This window comes from Amphiprion ocellaris, chromosome 14 (genome assembly GCF_022539595.1).
Source record: "Amphiprion ocellaris isolate individual 3 ecotype Okinawa chromosome 14, ASM2253959v1, whole genome shotgun sequence".
NCBI classification, from domain to species: Eukaryota; Metazoa; Chordata; class Actinopteri; family Pomacentridae; genus Amphiprion; species Amphiprion ocellaris.
In genome coordinates, this window is record NC_072779.1 from 16,428,827 (window position 1) to 16,445,794 (window position 16,968).

General features: G+C 40.0%; 2 protein-coding genes across 3 annotated transcripts; both read right to left on the reverse strand.

The window, feature by feature from the left end:
- Nucleotides 1-2,143: 2,143 nt before the first annotated feature.
- Nucleotides 2,144-6,162, reverse strand: gja2 (gap junction protein, alpha 2). The gene is made up of 2 exons (XM_035942463.2): nucleotides 5,990-6,162; nucleotides 2,144-3,808 (listed from the first exon to the last, which is right to left on the reverse strand). The coding sequence occupies exon 2, from the start codon at nucleotides 3,756-3,758 to the stop codon at nucleotides 2,688-2,690; it is 1,071 nt and encodes a 356-aa protein (XP_035798356.1). The 5' UTR covers nucleotides 3,759-3,808; nucleotides 5,990-6,162; the 3' UTR covers nucleotides 2,144-2,687.
- A 1,913-nt stretch (nucleotides 6,163-8,075) lies between these two features.
- gjb1a (gap junction protein beta 1a) lies at nucleotides 8,076-13,134 on the reverse strand. 2 transcript variants are annotated; one of them, XM_023297291.3, is made up of 2 exons: nucleotides 13,012-13,134; nucleotides 8,076-10,277 (listed from the first exon to the last, which is right to left on the reverse strand). In XM_023297291.3, exon 2 carries the CDS (start codon nucleotides 10,261-10,263, stop codon nucleotides 9,541-9,543), a length of 723 nt encoding a protein of 240 aa, XP_023153059.1. In that variant the 5' UTR covers nucleotides 10,264-10,277; nucleotides 13,012-13,134; the 3' UTR covers nucleotides 8,076-9,540. The 2 variants fall into 2 exon arrangements, with proteins under 2 accessions (XP_023153059.1, XP_035798357.1); XM_035942464.2 differs by lacking the exon at nucleotides 13,012-13,134 and adding an exon at nucleotides 12,371-12,698.
- Nucleotides 13,135-16,968: the final 3,834 nt, after the last annotated feature.

The window sequence follows — 16,968 nt, forward strand, 5'->3', positions numbered from 1 at the left end:
TGGGTCATACTTTGACCTGTAAAACAGGCTTCACTATAGACACTAGTTTACCGCTCACAGGCAACACTGCAGCAGCAAAAATAGCCTCTTTATGTGTTGCCTAAAGCACGGGATCATAGATACAGGCCTATAATGATTCATCACTAACAGTAAAATGTCTCCTCCTTGACTTACATGCACTCGGTCGGCATGATTTATGAGGAGCAGTGGGACTGGGTGACGAACAGCGTCAGCATATCACTCACACTATTCTGGCTCGGAGATTTGGTTGCATATGGTTTCAACCTAGAGTTCACAACCTTAACCTCCGTCACCTGTTCAGTTCTCAGCCTGGTTCTGTCAAGAGACATCGGGCAGCTTTGGAAGTTTGAGAGTTCTGATCTTGATTCATCACAGTAATGAAAGTCAGAGAAGACCTGAAGGTTCCCAAACCTGACCAGACTAACAAAATATATATAAGGATTCATCTTTAATCAAACACTGCTAGCATTGGCTAATCTCATAAAAGGCTTCTTGTGATTGCTTAAAAAATGCAATCACAACCATGTGATGTCTTAAAATAAAGAACTGGACTGCATAAGATAAATCACCAAGTACATGCACAGCCAGTGTTTGAATGAATTAATCTGTTGGAGTTGTCTCGCCACGGGGCAAAGAAGAGAGGATTTGATTAACCACAAGGTCCCTTGTCTACATTGAGGCTAAATTTGTGGTAACTGCTTCTTACTGATATAGGAAAAGAAACTTTTGGTCTCCTACCCCCATTTCATCCACTGTGCTCCCCCAAATGTGCATGAGATTTATTTATAGCTGTCAGAGAAGAAGTCTTTGAAGCATAGCTCTCACCAGTGTATGGGTATGTTTTGGAAATGGGTCCATCCACACTCTGTTTAATCTGTGTGTTTCTGTTGCAGCGGAAAGAAACCAAGCAGCTACCATGGCAGCCGCTGGGGGAAAAAATTATCAGGGGCACACTGATGCACATTGCAGATCTAATCATAGCGTGGCCACACAGCATCACTACACAGCTCTGCGAAGCATCACAGAGTAGGCATGTTAGGGAAATGTTTTACAGATACTCAACCTGCACTCGTATTGTAACCGAAAAGAAAATTATGTTTTTTTTAAACTGGTATTTAAAAGCTTGACTTGAGGTGACTGGCTCCCTCACATAGCTGTCACCAGCTGCCATCCAATCAGGTAAAAGTATATTATGAAAGCAGTTGTCTGCAGGGGGTTGTTGTTGGCCAATTACAGTCCAGATTAGGATTTCTTTTTCTGCCTGTCAGGACTGAGTCTACACTTAACCCTTTATTAAACATTTCTTTGTAAAACATCATGAAGACCAGTATTCTGAACCACAGCAAATACAAAGAAAGACTATGAGAAATGGAAACAGCAGCACCAGTAGCATGTGATACAGGCCTTGGTAACATGTATTAAATGCCTTTTTCTGATGAACACATTTGCTTGTGTGAGCTTTCAAAGAAAGTCAAGGCACTTAAACTTGAACAAGGGACTATTTCATGCACTTTTGTGATAAAGTGGAGCTTAAAAGAAAAAAAAACTTGTGAAGGCCAACAAATAAATCTCTATGGCATCTGGTAGCTCCTAATGTTGATGGCTAACAACAAGCCGTCACTATGCAGTTATATTTAACAATTTGCAGGCAAAGTCGTAAGATTTACTCCCATGTCTGATTTATTGTACCTTGAAAAGAAGGGTAGCCCATTTTCACTTTCACCTAAACGATTAAAACATTCACAATTCCCCAACAGTGCAAATCAAACATACAGCTTCTAGATATGTGAATACTCTTCATATTAAATCCAAATTTAGTGAATTAAGCCTGTTATAATTCTACTCTTGTCAGAGTCCTATCAATATTTGCTGTAGTTCATCTCTGGAACCGTGACATTTGCTGAGCTGTGGGATGAATAATATGTTTTTCTAACCCGAATTTTATTTTAGATCACACAATCCCCCGCTTGCCTCCAGCAGGGGATAAACAGCTGCATATAAACAGAGGAGTTTATCTGTGACATCTATGTGACAGGCAGGAAAGCATTCAAGTTATTTTTATTCTCTCAATGAACACAGAATTTCTAAAATTTGAAACAAAGCAGGAATTCTGACAAAACACTCCTTTACTGCACATCAGTTTAATCCAAGTACACATTCACAAATGTAAGTCACCATACTATATATTTTTGGAGGAAATCCAAATGACATTGAACAATAGACAGTAACATGACAACAAGCTTCATTTCTGCAGCACTTTTAAAAAACTTTTCTAATCTTTTCGGTGCATCTCACAGTTTTTGTAACACAGTAAACAATCTCAAGGAGTTTATTTTTTTTTGCTTGCAATTTTCAAAATCATCTATAACATGCATACTCATAGTAAAAGCAAAGTAAAATTCATTCAAATGTCAACCCAGAAATACTGGGTGTATCCTGCTGTAATGACTTCTCACAGTGAAACGTCCTGTGAGCTGGAGAGCTCTGATAAAAATCTACTCCGTGCTTGTTCTGCCATCAGATCTTGATTTTCAAACTTACGAGCGCTACAGTATCTTCATGTTCGCTCAGTATTTTGTCCCCTCCACACTCATGCAAACATTTCCACAGGCTAATCGTGGCCTCTCCTGCTGTTCATGAGCGCTGGATTACAACACAGAAGGTGTTCACACCTTCAGGTCGTCCAGCCTGCTCTTGTTGCTGCTGTGTTTGCTAGACTGACTGTTCCTGCGCGATTTATCAACGGGCATCTCAAAGACAGAACTGGAGGCTTTCCTCTCCTTCGGATCATCTCCCTCTGCTTTACCTTTCCTCTCCACGGCCATATTATCTCGGTTCTGCTTGTAAACCGCTTTGCTGTTGTAGGGGCCGTAGGCAGAGTTGGGCTCTGCCATGCTGCACTTTGAGTGTGTAGGGAAAGGTTCAGACACTGCATGGTGACCAGCGAAGTAGTTGTAGTTGGGGACGAAGGGCATGGCTGCCTCGGTGAGGACTTTGGGAGCCTCCTTTGCAGCCCGAGATCGTCTGTAACGAAGACCCTGGTGGCATTTTGTGAAACCTAGATGGTACATTTCCACCAGGTTGAGCAGCAGGGAGACGCAGGCCACAGCCAGCATGAAGAGGATGAAGATGGTCTTCTCAGTGGGTCTGGAGATGTAGCAGTTCACCATGTTGGGACACGGCCAGCGGTCGCAGGTGTACATCGGCTTGAGCTCAAAACCATACAGGAAATACTGAGCTACAATAAATGCCACTTCGAAAAGTGTCTTAAAAACAATGTTGAAGACGTAGGTTCGCAGCAGTGCACCTTGCAAGCGCACGTGGCCCTGGTTGTCTTTAACTGGGGCCTTTTTGGGCTTATTGCTAAGTAACTGCTGCTGGTTTTCATGCTGCATGGCAACGTCCTTCAGTTTCTGGTTCTCCTTTTCCTCCATGCGGACCAGATGAATTATGTGGCCCAGGTAAATGAGAGTGGGCGTGGAGACGAAGATGATCTGCATCACCCAGAAGCGGATGTGAGAGATGGGGAAGGTCTTGTCATAGCAGACGTTCTGACAACCGGGCTGCTTGGTGTCGCACGTGAAGCCGGACTGCTCGTCGCCCCACACCTTCTCAGCGGCGGCTCCCAGCACCAGGATGCGGAAGATAAACACCACTGTGAGCCACACTTTGCCCACAACGGTGGAGTGTTCCTGGGCACTCTCCAGCAGCTTCCCCAACAGGTTCCAGTCTGCCATAATGGCTCATAAATATACCTTCAGCTTTATTGGCAAATCAGTAGAGACGCCTGTAAGGAGAGGGGAAAAACTTTCATTTTTGCTTGAATAAAAAAAAACATACAGTAATCAGGCAAAATTTGCTCAACTCATTTAAATAGATTGTCTTTCTTTGTGCCTTTTTTAACTTCCTGAATGTTACGTCCTCTGGTGGCCATGTGGTTGCTAATAGACTTTGTATAGCCTCTGTGTGGGGAGATGGCTTGTGGAGACTGTATTGATCACAACTGGTTGAAGCTCAAGCTCCACATCACACCTGGCAGACTTCAGGAGTGACTGGCCTTGAGCTCCAGACCTGCCTTTAGCCCTGGTTCTCCCCACCTCTTGACCTCTTGGATTGGTCCACAACCACAACTCCTCCTCCCACAAGACCCCAGCCCTCGCCACACCTGCTATAACTCTACAATCAAACTCTCTGGCAGGTCAGCTGGGATTTAATGTGAACAGTTTGCCCTGGTGCCTCTTGTGTCTTTGTGTTTTCTGTAGCCACTGAGGGCTGGCTACTTGGAAATGTAGCTTCTGTTAGCAGCTGTTAACTTGGTGAGGAGTTCCGTGCATCTTCATGAAGACTTTTGCTTCTGTTAGCAGCTGGCTAATTCAGTGAGAAGTTACTTGTTTCCTGTATGTGTCTTGTAGCCACTGAGGGGTCGTGATTCTCGTCCTGTGTCTTGCTGGTAATGTGTGTTTTGGAGGCAACTGTTTAATTTATTTAGTTAATTCTGCGCACGCTGCACTCATTTCTATTGGTTTCTGTTGTTTGCTGTGGATGTTGGCATTGTATTTAGGTTTGGATAAGGACTTTAGTTGTTTTGTTTTTCTGTAGTTAGGTTGAAAACTCTGATAGCCTTTGTTTGGTTTTACTTGTTTCTTTGATTTAACATCCACCAGCCCTGTTTTCTATTCTTTAAACACTTTTATGTTAATTTTGTCACTGAGCAATAAATTGTTTTACCCTAAACAATGACGTCTGGTTCTTTTTGTTACACCCATCTAACCCTCATACCACTGAATACTCCAAAAATACACTAGATGTTATCATATAACATGTTAAAGTTGTGAAAGTAACTTCATCTTTTTTGCCTTTCAAGGGCTGTTCAAACAAACTGTGAAAACAATACTGACACCTTTTTAAGTTGATATGCTTCTCTCTGCCTAGCTTGAATGTTCACTCTTCCTTTGGCTCTGTTTTTGACACCAGTTCCTAAAATGCCAATGCAGGAGAAAATTGCAACTTAATTTCTAACTTTGCTGTAATTAGTACAGTAAAGAGGGTTTTCAGGTGTTCTTTTAAGAATTACAATTATAAGTGAATTCTCTTCAAGTGGCTAGGCCAGACATTTTCTGTAATTTCTTCAGGCACTATCAGTGCCATGCACTTAGATACTGTGTGAGCTCATACATTCAATCAAGCGCATCACTAATTTATCCTATCTCTTAGTAGTTATCATCTGCGCTCTTGCATAATGATCACATTCAGTAAACAGTAGAAATGAACTAAAGCCGTATTGTTGCTGTGGAATTGGCTCCCTTCCGCACATCAATGCGGCATTTCATTACTTCTTCATAGTTATCATTTCCACATAGCCAACAACCAAAAAGCACTGTAGTTCAGGACTGTTTCAAATGGAAACATTGATCTATCATGAATTCACTGTTTGTATTCCTAAAGGTTGTGTCATTCTGAGTGTCTGCTGCTAAAAAGAACCAGGACACAGATGACTGTGTCTGAGGGAAAGCCCTGGAGCTGGCAGAGTGAGAGTTCATAGATCTTGTGACACGGAACCCGACGGTGGTCCCCGTCTCCAGATATAGGTTTCTAGTTTATATTTCATATCCTATTGCTTACAGCACAGCAAAAAAGACAGTAATGTTAAAAATAGTTTTCTTATCCATCAGAAGCAGGGCGATCAGTCATCAGAATTAGAACAAACTGCGAGTCTAAACACCTGTTTGAAACACATTTAGCCTGTGAGACAACGGTGAAGGAAGCTTTTCACATGGTTGTATTTCTTAAAATTGTACTGATCCTCAGCCTGAATTTCATTCATATCTTTTTACTTGGTTACTTAGAGGTAATATCGATAACTATTAGAAGTTTGAAACTATGAGGATATTTAACTATAGCATAGATCTCTAATCAAGTAAACCATACAAAATGCTTATTCTAGGTATCCTCATGCAGAAAGACCTACCTGATAATGTTCATTTCCTTCAGAGTCGTTGGCTGACTGAACCTCTCCACTTTACAGAGAGGCCATGCTCTCCTGAACCACTGACGAATCTGCAGCTCCAACATGAACTTTCTCTCTGATAGCCTACTATTCACTCCAGATGATCTCTGTGATCCTGCCTGCTGCCCTCCCTCCCTCCCTCCCTTTTGAAGCTTATCAATGACCAGCGTTCAACACACCACCACAGCTAAACCACCGTCTTTTCCCAGCAAGAGCACACACGAAAAAATTCCTGTCTATAGAAAAGTCTAAAAACCCTTCTCTTAAGAGGTGTTCCTGTTCAGCTGAGTGGCAGCTGAGGAGTCCAGTGAGGATGCAGGTTTCATGTCAGTGTGCTCTAAATAGAATTCACGGCAAAGGGAGTGGCTTTGTTGTGACTCTTCTGGTGCTTTGACCCTTGACTGTGTGAAGGAGCTGCAGACACATTAGAGTCTCTGCAGTGAAGGTTACTACTCAGTAACAGACCAACTTTATGTTTGGTGGTATTACGTACTGCAAAAAGCAAACCTTTTCGAAACTCATCCAGTTTTAAGGTTATTACTCAAAAATGTCATTTATTACACTTTACTTTTTAGTAAGCAATTCGTTACTTAAACAGTTGACTTACAGTAGCAAGTAATTCCTTCCACTACTCGTTACGTTCGTTTTGCATCACTCCTCAGCATTGTGTGAGATGCCGTATCACCAATCCTCGCAAGGCAAGATGTAGATAACATTTTTGTTTTATGCGCTTCAGTGAAATATGACCACAAAGCCAAGAGCAAAGCTGGTGATCGGCGTGTAGAATTTCTCACAAAGAAACTTTATGGGTAGAACAACAACCACTGGCTGCAGGCTATACTACTTTAAAATAAGTTGTAAATTTAAGTGATTTAAGTGATTGTACCATTGATTGAGCCATTGTACACAGTGTATACAGTTTTCCTTTTGGCATTTTGCTAATAATACATATGTGCTTAGTTTAAATTGAAATTAAGTACACTTTTGAATGCCGTGCTTTGCAATGAAAGTGTAATTAGGATTCTACTACTTTTACTGCCACTCAACATGGCAGTTGATTAGCTTTTACAATTAAAGCCCGATCTCTGACTCATATCATCTCACAGGATGACTACTTTTTAATTAAAAAGCTAATCAGCGGGCATCTGTATAGCTCAGTGGGTTAAGCGGGTGACCCATGTACAGGGCCTCCCTGATGCAGCGGCCTGGGTTCGATTCCCACTAGCCGCCCTTTACTGCATGTCTTCCCCCCACTCTTCTCCCTCCTGTCAGTCTCCACTGCACCGCTCAAAAAAACAAAAAAGCCAATCAGTGTTGTAGCTGACTTTCTGAACAGCCTAAAAATCGATCATTTCCTTAAAAATGTCAGAATCAACCTCCTTCAAATGAACTTCTGGGAGGGAACATTTAAAGTTTGGTCACCAGAGATACCAACGCCATACCAGAATAACAGATTGCAGAGATTTGTTTTTGGTCAAGTGCTGCCAATATGCTTCTCTTTAATCTGACCTCTGTAAATGGAGTGCAGGTGACACGTTCCATAAAAAGAGAAGAGCCCTCATTCCTCAGCCGTGGCAGGTCCAGCTGTCGGCAGGGTCAACCATTGTCACCCACACACTGACCCCTGTACATAGCAGGGCTGTTGATTGCCCCTATACTCTGTGCTTGGCCTTCAGCAGAAGTACTGAATCAGCCTGGGAAGTCTCCTCACAGGTGGCAGTGCATACTCTGGGATTCCACGCCTTAAGATGATGACGGAGCCACTTGATGAATGATAAAGCTTCATTCACATATTCTGTTTTCCTCTCAGTCCCCCTGGTGACAGCTAAGATGAATGACAGAGCGGTACTTCTCTGACTCTCATTTGTTCTCAGAGATGACTGCTGCCCTCTGGTCATTTAGGGTATTACACTTCTAATCCGTTAGAAAATCCTATCAAAATGCATCAAAACAATGTCAGGTTGAATCCAATCTGAGTCATGCCAGGTAATTAAAAAAACAAATGAGTCACTTCGACATGTGAGAAAACTTAGTAAGAAGGACACAATTACATGAACTCTGGTGGATTTTATTCTGTTCTGTATGGGCAACATATAAACATCCAGCTTTAAAATAAATACATTTAAATAACATGTTTAGCAGTCAGTAGTAAACTTCAGAAAAAAAGTTTGCAATTCAAGTTTTTTTCAGTTTGGAGTTGCTGCTTTGTTTTTATCTGAAGAGATTTAAAAACCAAAGTAAAGAATTTGTATAAAGCAAACACTGTTACTTTTAACATAGACTGTATATAGAAAATGGAGGTAGCAGTTTGACATCACCCACTGATCTGCGGACTGCTGAAATTGGAATTTGGCTGTTGTCACGTTGCTCTTTTGAAACCTGACATGAGGGGCAATGGGTGGATCTGACTGTGAACTTGGGGACACCTGCATATATAATAGCGCCTTGACAATCACAAGGAAGTCCTACTCTAAAACATACGCTGGGTGTTTTGCTCAATTATTTTACTCCTAATTTAACAAAAGTTTACAAAATGAACACCACTGTTTATTAAAAAACTCCTGAAACTAGCGACTGAAACCATAAAGCCATTAGGTAAATGTGTACTGAGGTAAAAAATCAAGTGAGAAGTGGGATCATTTTCTCATAGACATCTATAGAATCAGACTTCTTTTTGCAACCAGCGGAGTTGCCCCCTACTGGCCTTTATAAATAATGCAGGTTTAAAGCACTTCTGCATTGGCAGCACTTTTCAGACCCAAATGCTACGTCCATTTTATACACAGTCCATGAATGCAAAAAAACCCCTAACCCCCTACAGTATAAAGCAGGTATAGCTAATGAATGGATGAATGAAGTGCAGCATGTTTACCAAGTATTAGTACATCTCACCAATAACAGCTGATGAAAAGGTGTAAATCCTCCAGTCTATTAGATTCCATACTGATTTAAAACAAAACCATGACATTTTTAATTATATTTTGCTTATATAATAGAGTAAAGTTAATTATATAGCCCATAATTTTAGAACATTGGAGCACTTGTCTGGTACAGTCTGCATGTGTCAGAAGCCACATTTCATAAATTGATATTCTCATGTCAAGATCAAAAATTAAAACAAATCCATGACAAGAGAAGAATGTGGTAAGCTGGAACACTTCTTTTCAAAATGTTACTTAATTGACCTTTAGTTGGCCAAATATCAAGCCACTGTATTATGTAAATACTGTGTACTGCTGTATGCAGTGTTTATTGGTTCTTTGCACAGGCTGTAACTTATCAATAGATACTAAAATCTAAACTACTGGTGCAAAAAGTCTGAACGCTACATTTTCCTCACACCGGAACTGGATGGTAAGATTATATTTCACTGGATAAATCATCGCCATGTCATATTGTGATGTCCAGTATATTTTAGGAACCCTACTAACAAGTTGAATCAGTAGTTGTTACCTGACAGTAAAAGGTCACTTTTTTGTCACTTTGAGTCGGTATGAAATCTGTGTGTTTTGTTAGTACGAGCAAAGCTTTTGCTGGATCCAAGCTCCCATAGTCGAGTCTCCAGCATTGTGCAAATGCTTACTGCAGGCCTTCCCCACCAAGAAGACCACCTCTGCGATGTTGAGCAGAATACAAACCCCTGACGCAGCCAGCATGAACACGGTGAAGACAGTCTTCTCCGTGGGCCTCGACACAAAGCAGTCCACTGTGTTGGGACAGGGGTACGAGTCACACTTCACCAGCCGGATCATCTTGTAACCAGGGTAGATCATATAAAACACATACATGAAAGTGACCTCAAAGACAATACGGAACAGCAGGCTGATGACGTACGTCCACCACAGGGCTCCTGTGATTTTCATCTTCTGGGTCTTTATCTGCTCCAGGTCTTTGGGATTGGTCCGGCCTGACAGTTTGTAGAGCCTCTTGTCGACATGGCGGCGGTGGGCCACGTGCATGGCGACCAGCAGGGCCGGAGTGGAGACCAGGATGAGCTGGAGCGCCCAGAGGCGGATGTGGGAGATGGGGAAGAAGTGGTCGTAGCAGACGCTGTTGCAGCCCGGCTGCTGGGTATTGCAGGTGAAGCCGGACTTCTCGTCGCCCCAAACACTCTCAGCAGCAACCACCAGGACCAGGATGCGGAAAATGAACAGGACAGAGAGCCAGATGCGGCCGATGCCAGTGGAGTGTCTGTTCACACCGCTGATGACAGCATAAAATGATGCCCAGTTCATCTTTGGTTCCGGGTCTGAAGCAGAAACGCATACGAAATGATCAGCATCCAGGAGAACGTTGTACTGTGTACTGTTTTATAGCTTTGTAATTGCATTTTTTTTTTACCAACACGTGGAGAATTTGATGCAACATAAGATAACACAAACCTGCAGTAAATCACTAAATATAATAAACAGAACAAACACGAGCGCATAATGGAAAGTAATAGAAATCCATCCATTATCTATACACCGCTCAATCCTCACTAGGGTCGTGGGGGTGCTGGAGTCTATCCCAGCTGACTTAGGGTGAAGGCAGGGGACACCCTGGACAGGTCAATACTCCATCGAAGGGCCACATGTACAGACAAACAATCACACTCACATTCACACATACGGACAATTTAGAGTTACCAATAAACCTCAGTTTATTTTTGGACTGTGGGAGGAAGCTGGAGAACCTGCAGAAAACCCACACATGCACAGAGAGAACATGCAAACTCCATGCAGAAAGATCCTGGGAAGGACACGATGTGAACCAGGGATCTTCTGGCTGCAAAGCAACAGTGCTAACCACCAAGCCCCAACTAATAGAAATAATAAATACAATTCAAAAATAACATAATCAAAGTTTTTCACAACTAAATAAAATATTTGCTTCTTATTGTTTTTTTTTTTTGCTTTATAGAAATTAATCTGAGACGCAAACTCTCCCTAATACAAAACAAGAACACTCCCACATTAAATGAAGCAATGCACCTAATTTACTCATTTCTACACTTCCAGTAATACCTGTGAGTCACTTTGTAATATATAGATTTGACCATCACAGTTCAAGGCATCAGCCACAATGCTTTGCCATAGTGTAGAAATCTCCGATTTGAATCCACCTTTACTTTCTTATTCTCTTTTAACAGTCAGCAAACCAAAGTGTGCACTAAAAGGCATAATAATTCACATATACCTTACTCTTCTTTTAATGCAGTAAAACCCTGAGACTGTTTATGCAGCGCCTCATTTACAGGCATCTTTAAAGCTCAGCCATGCCCGTTAAGCTCTCTGAAAAAAAATTTAAATGCTACTTTATAGAAAATCACTGTTAAATGTTATTTCTGAATTTAGCACAAAATGATGTTTATAAATGAATGTGATGATGTTTGAGGAAAAGAGAAAAAAATTGTTTAAAATGAATTAAGTAGCCTCTGTATAATGATGCAGTGGTATACTGTTTTTTTTTTTTCAATATTCAGTGCTTCTATCAATGTTTTTACTTATACTACCTAAATATGTTCAAACTATGGCCCTGAGTTATATCAGCTTTAATAAAGCAGATTAAATAGAGCATTTTAGGGCTGAAATCAGGATTACATGATTAATCGATTAAACAACTGGCAGACAATTGAGATTTCCAATTTCACTTATCCAGATGCAAAAAATACCCAAACTTGTCTCATTCTAGATTCTCCAGTGTGAAGATTCACTGCTTTTCTTCTCTTCTGTGACATAAAAATCTGAAAATATTTAGCTTTTCAATTCTCAGTAAGACAAAACAAGAAATTATCAGACTTGAAACGGAACATAAAAAGCTTCTGATTCCTATTTTTTCAATATTTATTGCACTTTATAGTTTAAATTATTCAGTAACACAATATTACAAAAATAAAAAAAGTAAACCCAGAAACTAACATTTATTGTAGAACAAATTGCCTCAAAGTAGAGAAGCAGAAGGTTCAACACCTAACCCTGTGCTATCTATGTAGTCGGAGAACAGAGAAAAAAGGAAGATGTTTTCATATTCAGAGGCAAACTTAAAAATCCAACTCCAGTCTAACTTAAGTAGTTAAAAATATGAATCCACATAATACTGTACCTTTATCAGTGGGACAGTATAGTTGCAGCAACTAACAAATGTGCACACAATGAACTAAAGTTAAACTTTGCACACTCAACCTTCCAGTTTTCCAGTTTTTCCATCTCACCATATTAGTAAATCCCAGCTTTTCCAAGTCCATTCATTTCAAGTTTAACAGACAAAGTGCATTATCTCCTCTGTGCTGATCATTACTGATGTATGTGTGACCTCCACATGTTTGCATTTCCAGTCTAGTGTAAATGTCAGAGTTGTTACCGGGCTCAGCTGGAGGTGTAAGAGGCATAGGAGGCAGCGTAGAGGACAGTGTTGACCCGCTGGTTTGGCATGGATGTGAATCCAGAGAAGAAGAAAGCCTCTCTGCCCCCCTCTGCTGCTGGCAGGCACCTTAAGAGTGCAACACTGAGGTCTGGCACCATGTGTCATGTGACATGCTTTCACCAGTCGCCATGGTGTAGCATGCAAAGTGGGCATCTGTACTCAGCATAACGGTTTCTGTAATACCTTCTTCACTTTTTGGCAGGAAAATAACTTGTGCTCCAAAACGAACATAATGAGGAATATATAAGCACTAGTGTGGTTTTTAACTTGCAACATTTTAAGCAATATGATCATTCAAGCCTTATTTTGTGACCAAGTTGAGCATAACTAATAAAGACTGCCAATAATTTAGATTGATTATCCATTTTTTGGATGAAATTTCTAATAAAGCATATTTTAAAAGAGAATCTTTCTCTTTCATCTGACTTTCTAAACTCCCTGGTACCAAATAGAACAGCAGCAAAGCACGGACTACAAATAAGCACAGAATAAACCTGCTGAACACACTGAAAACAAACTATCCCACATCTCCACAGCTACACAATCTGGTGATACAGTGAGAAATAAAATTAGCTTACCCTCAGCTGTAGTTGTAAATAAAGTACATCCAGCAACATTTACGTTGACATTAGCAGATTTTTTTTTTCAGCCTATGACTGTGAACAAGAGTATCAGAGCACCATGACTTTGCATTGCTAATGATTTCTCTCACACTAGCCACTGCCCTGCACTGAGAAGGTCATATGCTTCTGTGCAAAGAATTTGCATACAATGGCCCCATTTACCCCGAGCAAACAAACAGCTTCAGAATTCAGATCAAACGTTTTAATTTCTGCCCAGCTGAAGAATCTGTGTGGGGTCTGCGGTCTGTCCACTTGTTCTTATTGTGCTGTGTTCCCCAGAGGAAGTGGAGGACGTTTTTGACGCAATATGGAGTAAAACATAAAGGTCTACAACAAAGAATGACACATGAAATCTAAAGATAAGAGGACAAGAGGTTTGTTATCCTAAGAATCAGACTCTAGTCTAGTTTTCTGCTCAACCTTTACATCCACGTTGCTGCTGCTGCCTGCTGAATATTTTGATTCAACCAGTGAATATATTGTGCTTCACCGTTTGACGTGTTTCAGCAAAGTGGGATTAATTGCCAGATTTTCTCAATGAATGACCTCCTTAGCTCCCTCCTAGTAACAGCGAGGTTTGATGTTGTTGCGTGAATCCACCGTTTTAAAAAATGAAAATCGACAGATACATCCACACAAAATCAACACGAGCATTTTCGTCTGTAAAAGTCACTGACCAAAGAGTTCCACATTAATATTTATGAGCTTTTCAAGCAAAACTAATTTTTAGAGCCTGACAAATAAAATACATGAAATGATTTTTGAGAGATAAAATCAAGAAGTCCAATCAATTTGCATATTTTTTTCTGAAGCTGTTAATAATTTATTTAGTTAGTAGTTTGACATTTTTGATTTGTTATATATGGCCTTTCTCATATGTCTAAGTACCTCTACTGTCTAATAGGTTTACATTAAGAGCAATGATTGGAAAGAACATTAAAACTCCATGAAGCTGTGAAATGCATGGTATGTTTTTGGAATTTAGAACACGTGTTAAACCAGTAAAACAAGGTCATCAACAGTTGGCTGTAACCCAAAGAAGGCCAAGACTGAGATTGTAAATATCATACAAAAGACACTGCACTGTTCAGTTGGACGATAAATATTATTTCTACAGTAAATAGTAATATTCCTAATTATGATCCTTGAGGGACACTTTTAGCAACCATCTGATGGCAGCATCATGATCAACCTTATTTAAAGCCTTGGACATTTGCACAACATTGCATTACATAAATATACATAAAGTACATGAGAAAGAAAGAGTCAGATTTATAAACATCTTTGAATTTAGTTCAGATTGGAGACTGTTGCTTTATGTTCCTGTATGAGCAGCTGAATGATACGAAGAAACTCAATGGAAGCAAAATGTCACGTTCATGTCCACAACCTGGATCCAGCCTCTAATAGCTGAATAACAAACTGATGAATCAGTGGTGCCATAACATCACTATCATATGCACTTTTCAAATAATTTCCTCAGTTTTATTGTCAAATATCAGCATAAATATCTGTGCATCTGAGATAGATATATAGATAGATAGATAGATAGATAGATAGATAGACAGATAGACAGATAGACAGATAGACAGACAGACAGACAGACAGACAGACAGACAGACAGACAGACAGACAGACAGACAGACAGACAGACAGACAGACAGACAGATAGATAGATAGATAGATAGATAGATAGATAGATAGATAGATAGATAGATAGATAGACAGACAGATAGACAGATAGATAGACAGACAGACAGACAGACAGACAGACAGACAGACAGACAGACAGACAGATAGATAGATAGATAGATAGATAGATAGATAGATAGATAGATAGATAGATAGATAGATAGATAGATAGATAGATAGATAGATAGATAGATAGATAGATAGATAGATAGATAGATAGATAGATAGAGGTAACACTTCTACTGTATTTTTGATTGAATTGCTGCTGTTCCCTCTAGGAGCAATATTACCAATAGGTTGCAAGGGTATATTATTTTCTCTCCATATTATGTCAAGTCTGAAAAAAGCCATAATGTATTGACTGTTCATCAAATTTTGTATATTTGCAAGACAGCTGGTGGATTTGAGATTTGAGTAAGGAGTTAAACATTGTGTATTTCTCTCTCTCTCTCTCTCTCTCTCTCTGTGTGTGTGTGTGTGTGTGTGTGTGTGTGTGTGTGTGTGTGTGTGTGTTTGCAGGGTAACTGTCATCTCATGCTTCACTTCAGTCTGCAGGATGACATCTGCAGGTTATTAACAGTTACTGCAACAACTCAGTTAAGATTCTCTGATTCTGCACAAGTGAATGTTCAGCAGTAAATATACAGTCACTGAGCAATGAGATACTCAGATCCTTTTACTTAGGTAAAAGTACTATTTCCACTGCATCAAAACACTCCTTTCCAAGTAAATATAATGCACTGAAAGTATAATAAGTTTAATAATTAAAATCTGGTACTGAAAATAAATCTACTGAATGCAGAAAAATGACCTATGCTACAGCTTGCTTATCTGCTGATTGGAAAAAAATACTGACTTTATAGTGAACAATAATAATCTGGCAAACAGTGTTACTTATTTTTCTACAGATTAACCAGAAATAGTTTTAGCTTATTGTGTATATTGATGTCTGATATTTTAATTTAAAACAAACACATTTAAAGGCTATTTATCTGTTTTGATTGCAAAAGTCGACAATTGCATACTCACTAAGGCTGTGACCTGTACTTTATTTCCCTTGTAAAGTAGTGAAGTAAAAGAATAGAGCTGCATGTGAAAGTACTCAAGTACAAGTACCTGAAGTGTGTACTTAAGATAAGCACTTGAGTAAATGAACTTGTTACATTCCACCACTAAGACTGAGAGCAGCAATTCATTCAGTGATCCAAATCGACATTCTTCAAATGTGACGCCTCAACACAGGACTGAAGAAAGAAACATGTGACACGACAAGATAACAATGACTCATAAGATTTGCCATCAGGCACTATTCAACATGTAATCAGATCAGAGAATCATGTTTATATATTATTTGATATTGCTAGACTATGAGTAGAGAGAAATTCATATATATATTTTCCCACCACTGCTAGTATCATTGTTATATTTCTATGATGTCATAGTTTTACATACAGGTTTCCAATGTGTGTGTTTAGATATGTTGCACTGTTGCTGTTGCTGTTGCTGCGTGCTGTAAGGAAGGAAGGAACACTTCCGAACAAACCGAATCTGGTGAAACTGCCTGTGCAACAAATAATCTGGTAGTTGATCCTGAATCCGGGAACACACCCAGTAACAGGCAGGTGTGACTCTCACACAGAACCACATGACTCTTACGATACGTTCAACAGTCCACTCTGGGTGTGGACTGCTGAACGCTCATAATATTGATGCGACGGTCAGTATTATGAGCTGTTTTGAGCACAGTGCTACTTGGAAGTGCTTATTTGCACCTGAAGCTGCACATTACAACCAAGGAACTGAACTGATGATCTCCAGAGCTGCTGAGGGTTTAGAGCACCTCACTGGTGGTGATGTGGTGGCAATATCCTACCTGATCTATCCAGTTATTCTGTTGCAAGAGTGCATCTTAGACTGGATTAGATTCATGACTGCACAAGTATAGTGCTTAACAAAGAAACACAGCTGGCATCCAACCAGTAGTGCAATGATGGACAAAGGTAAACTGAATAGTGTTTGACTTTAATAATACACAAAGGTGACAAGTATAAAAACAAACTACGTTAAGCATCTCAGTAAGGTGTTGGGTCTCTGTGTGGCACTAGAACACCTTCAGTCCTCCTACACCCTTGCATTGATTCTCCAATAAACTCTACTGGAGGGATGAACACCGTTCTTCCAAAAGATACATCCTTCATTTGGTATTTTTATGGTGGTGGT

Excerpts from the sequence above, each read along its gene's own strand:
- gjb1a (XM_035942464.2), bottom strand. The coding sequence starts at position 12,398 with ATGCCTCTTACACCTCCAGCTGAGCCCG. Across the intron at positions 10,278-12,370 it reads TACACCTCCAGCTGAGCCCG|ACCCGGAACCAAAGATGAAC; the intron begins GTAACAACTCTG and ends TTTCTGCTTCAG.
- gja2 (XM_035942463.2), bottom strand. The coding sequence starts at position 3,758 with ATGGCAGACTGGAACCTGTTGGGGAAGCTGCTGGAGAGTGCCCAGGAA.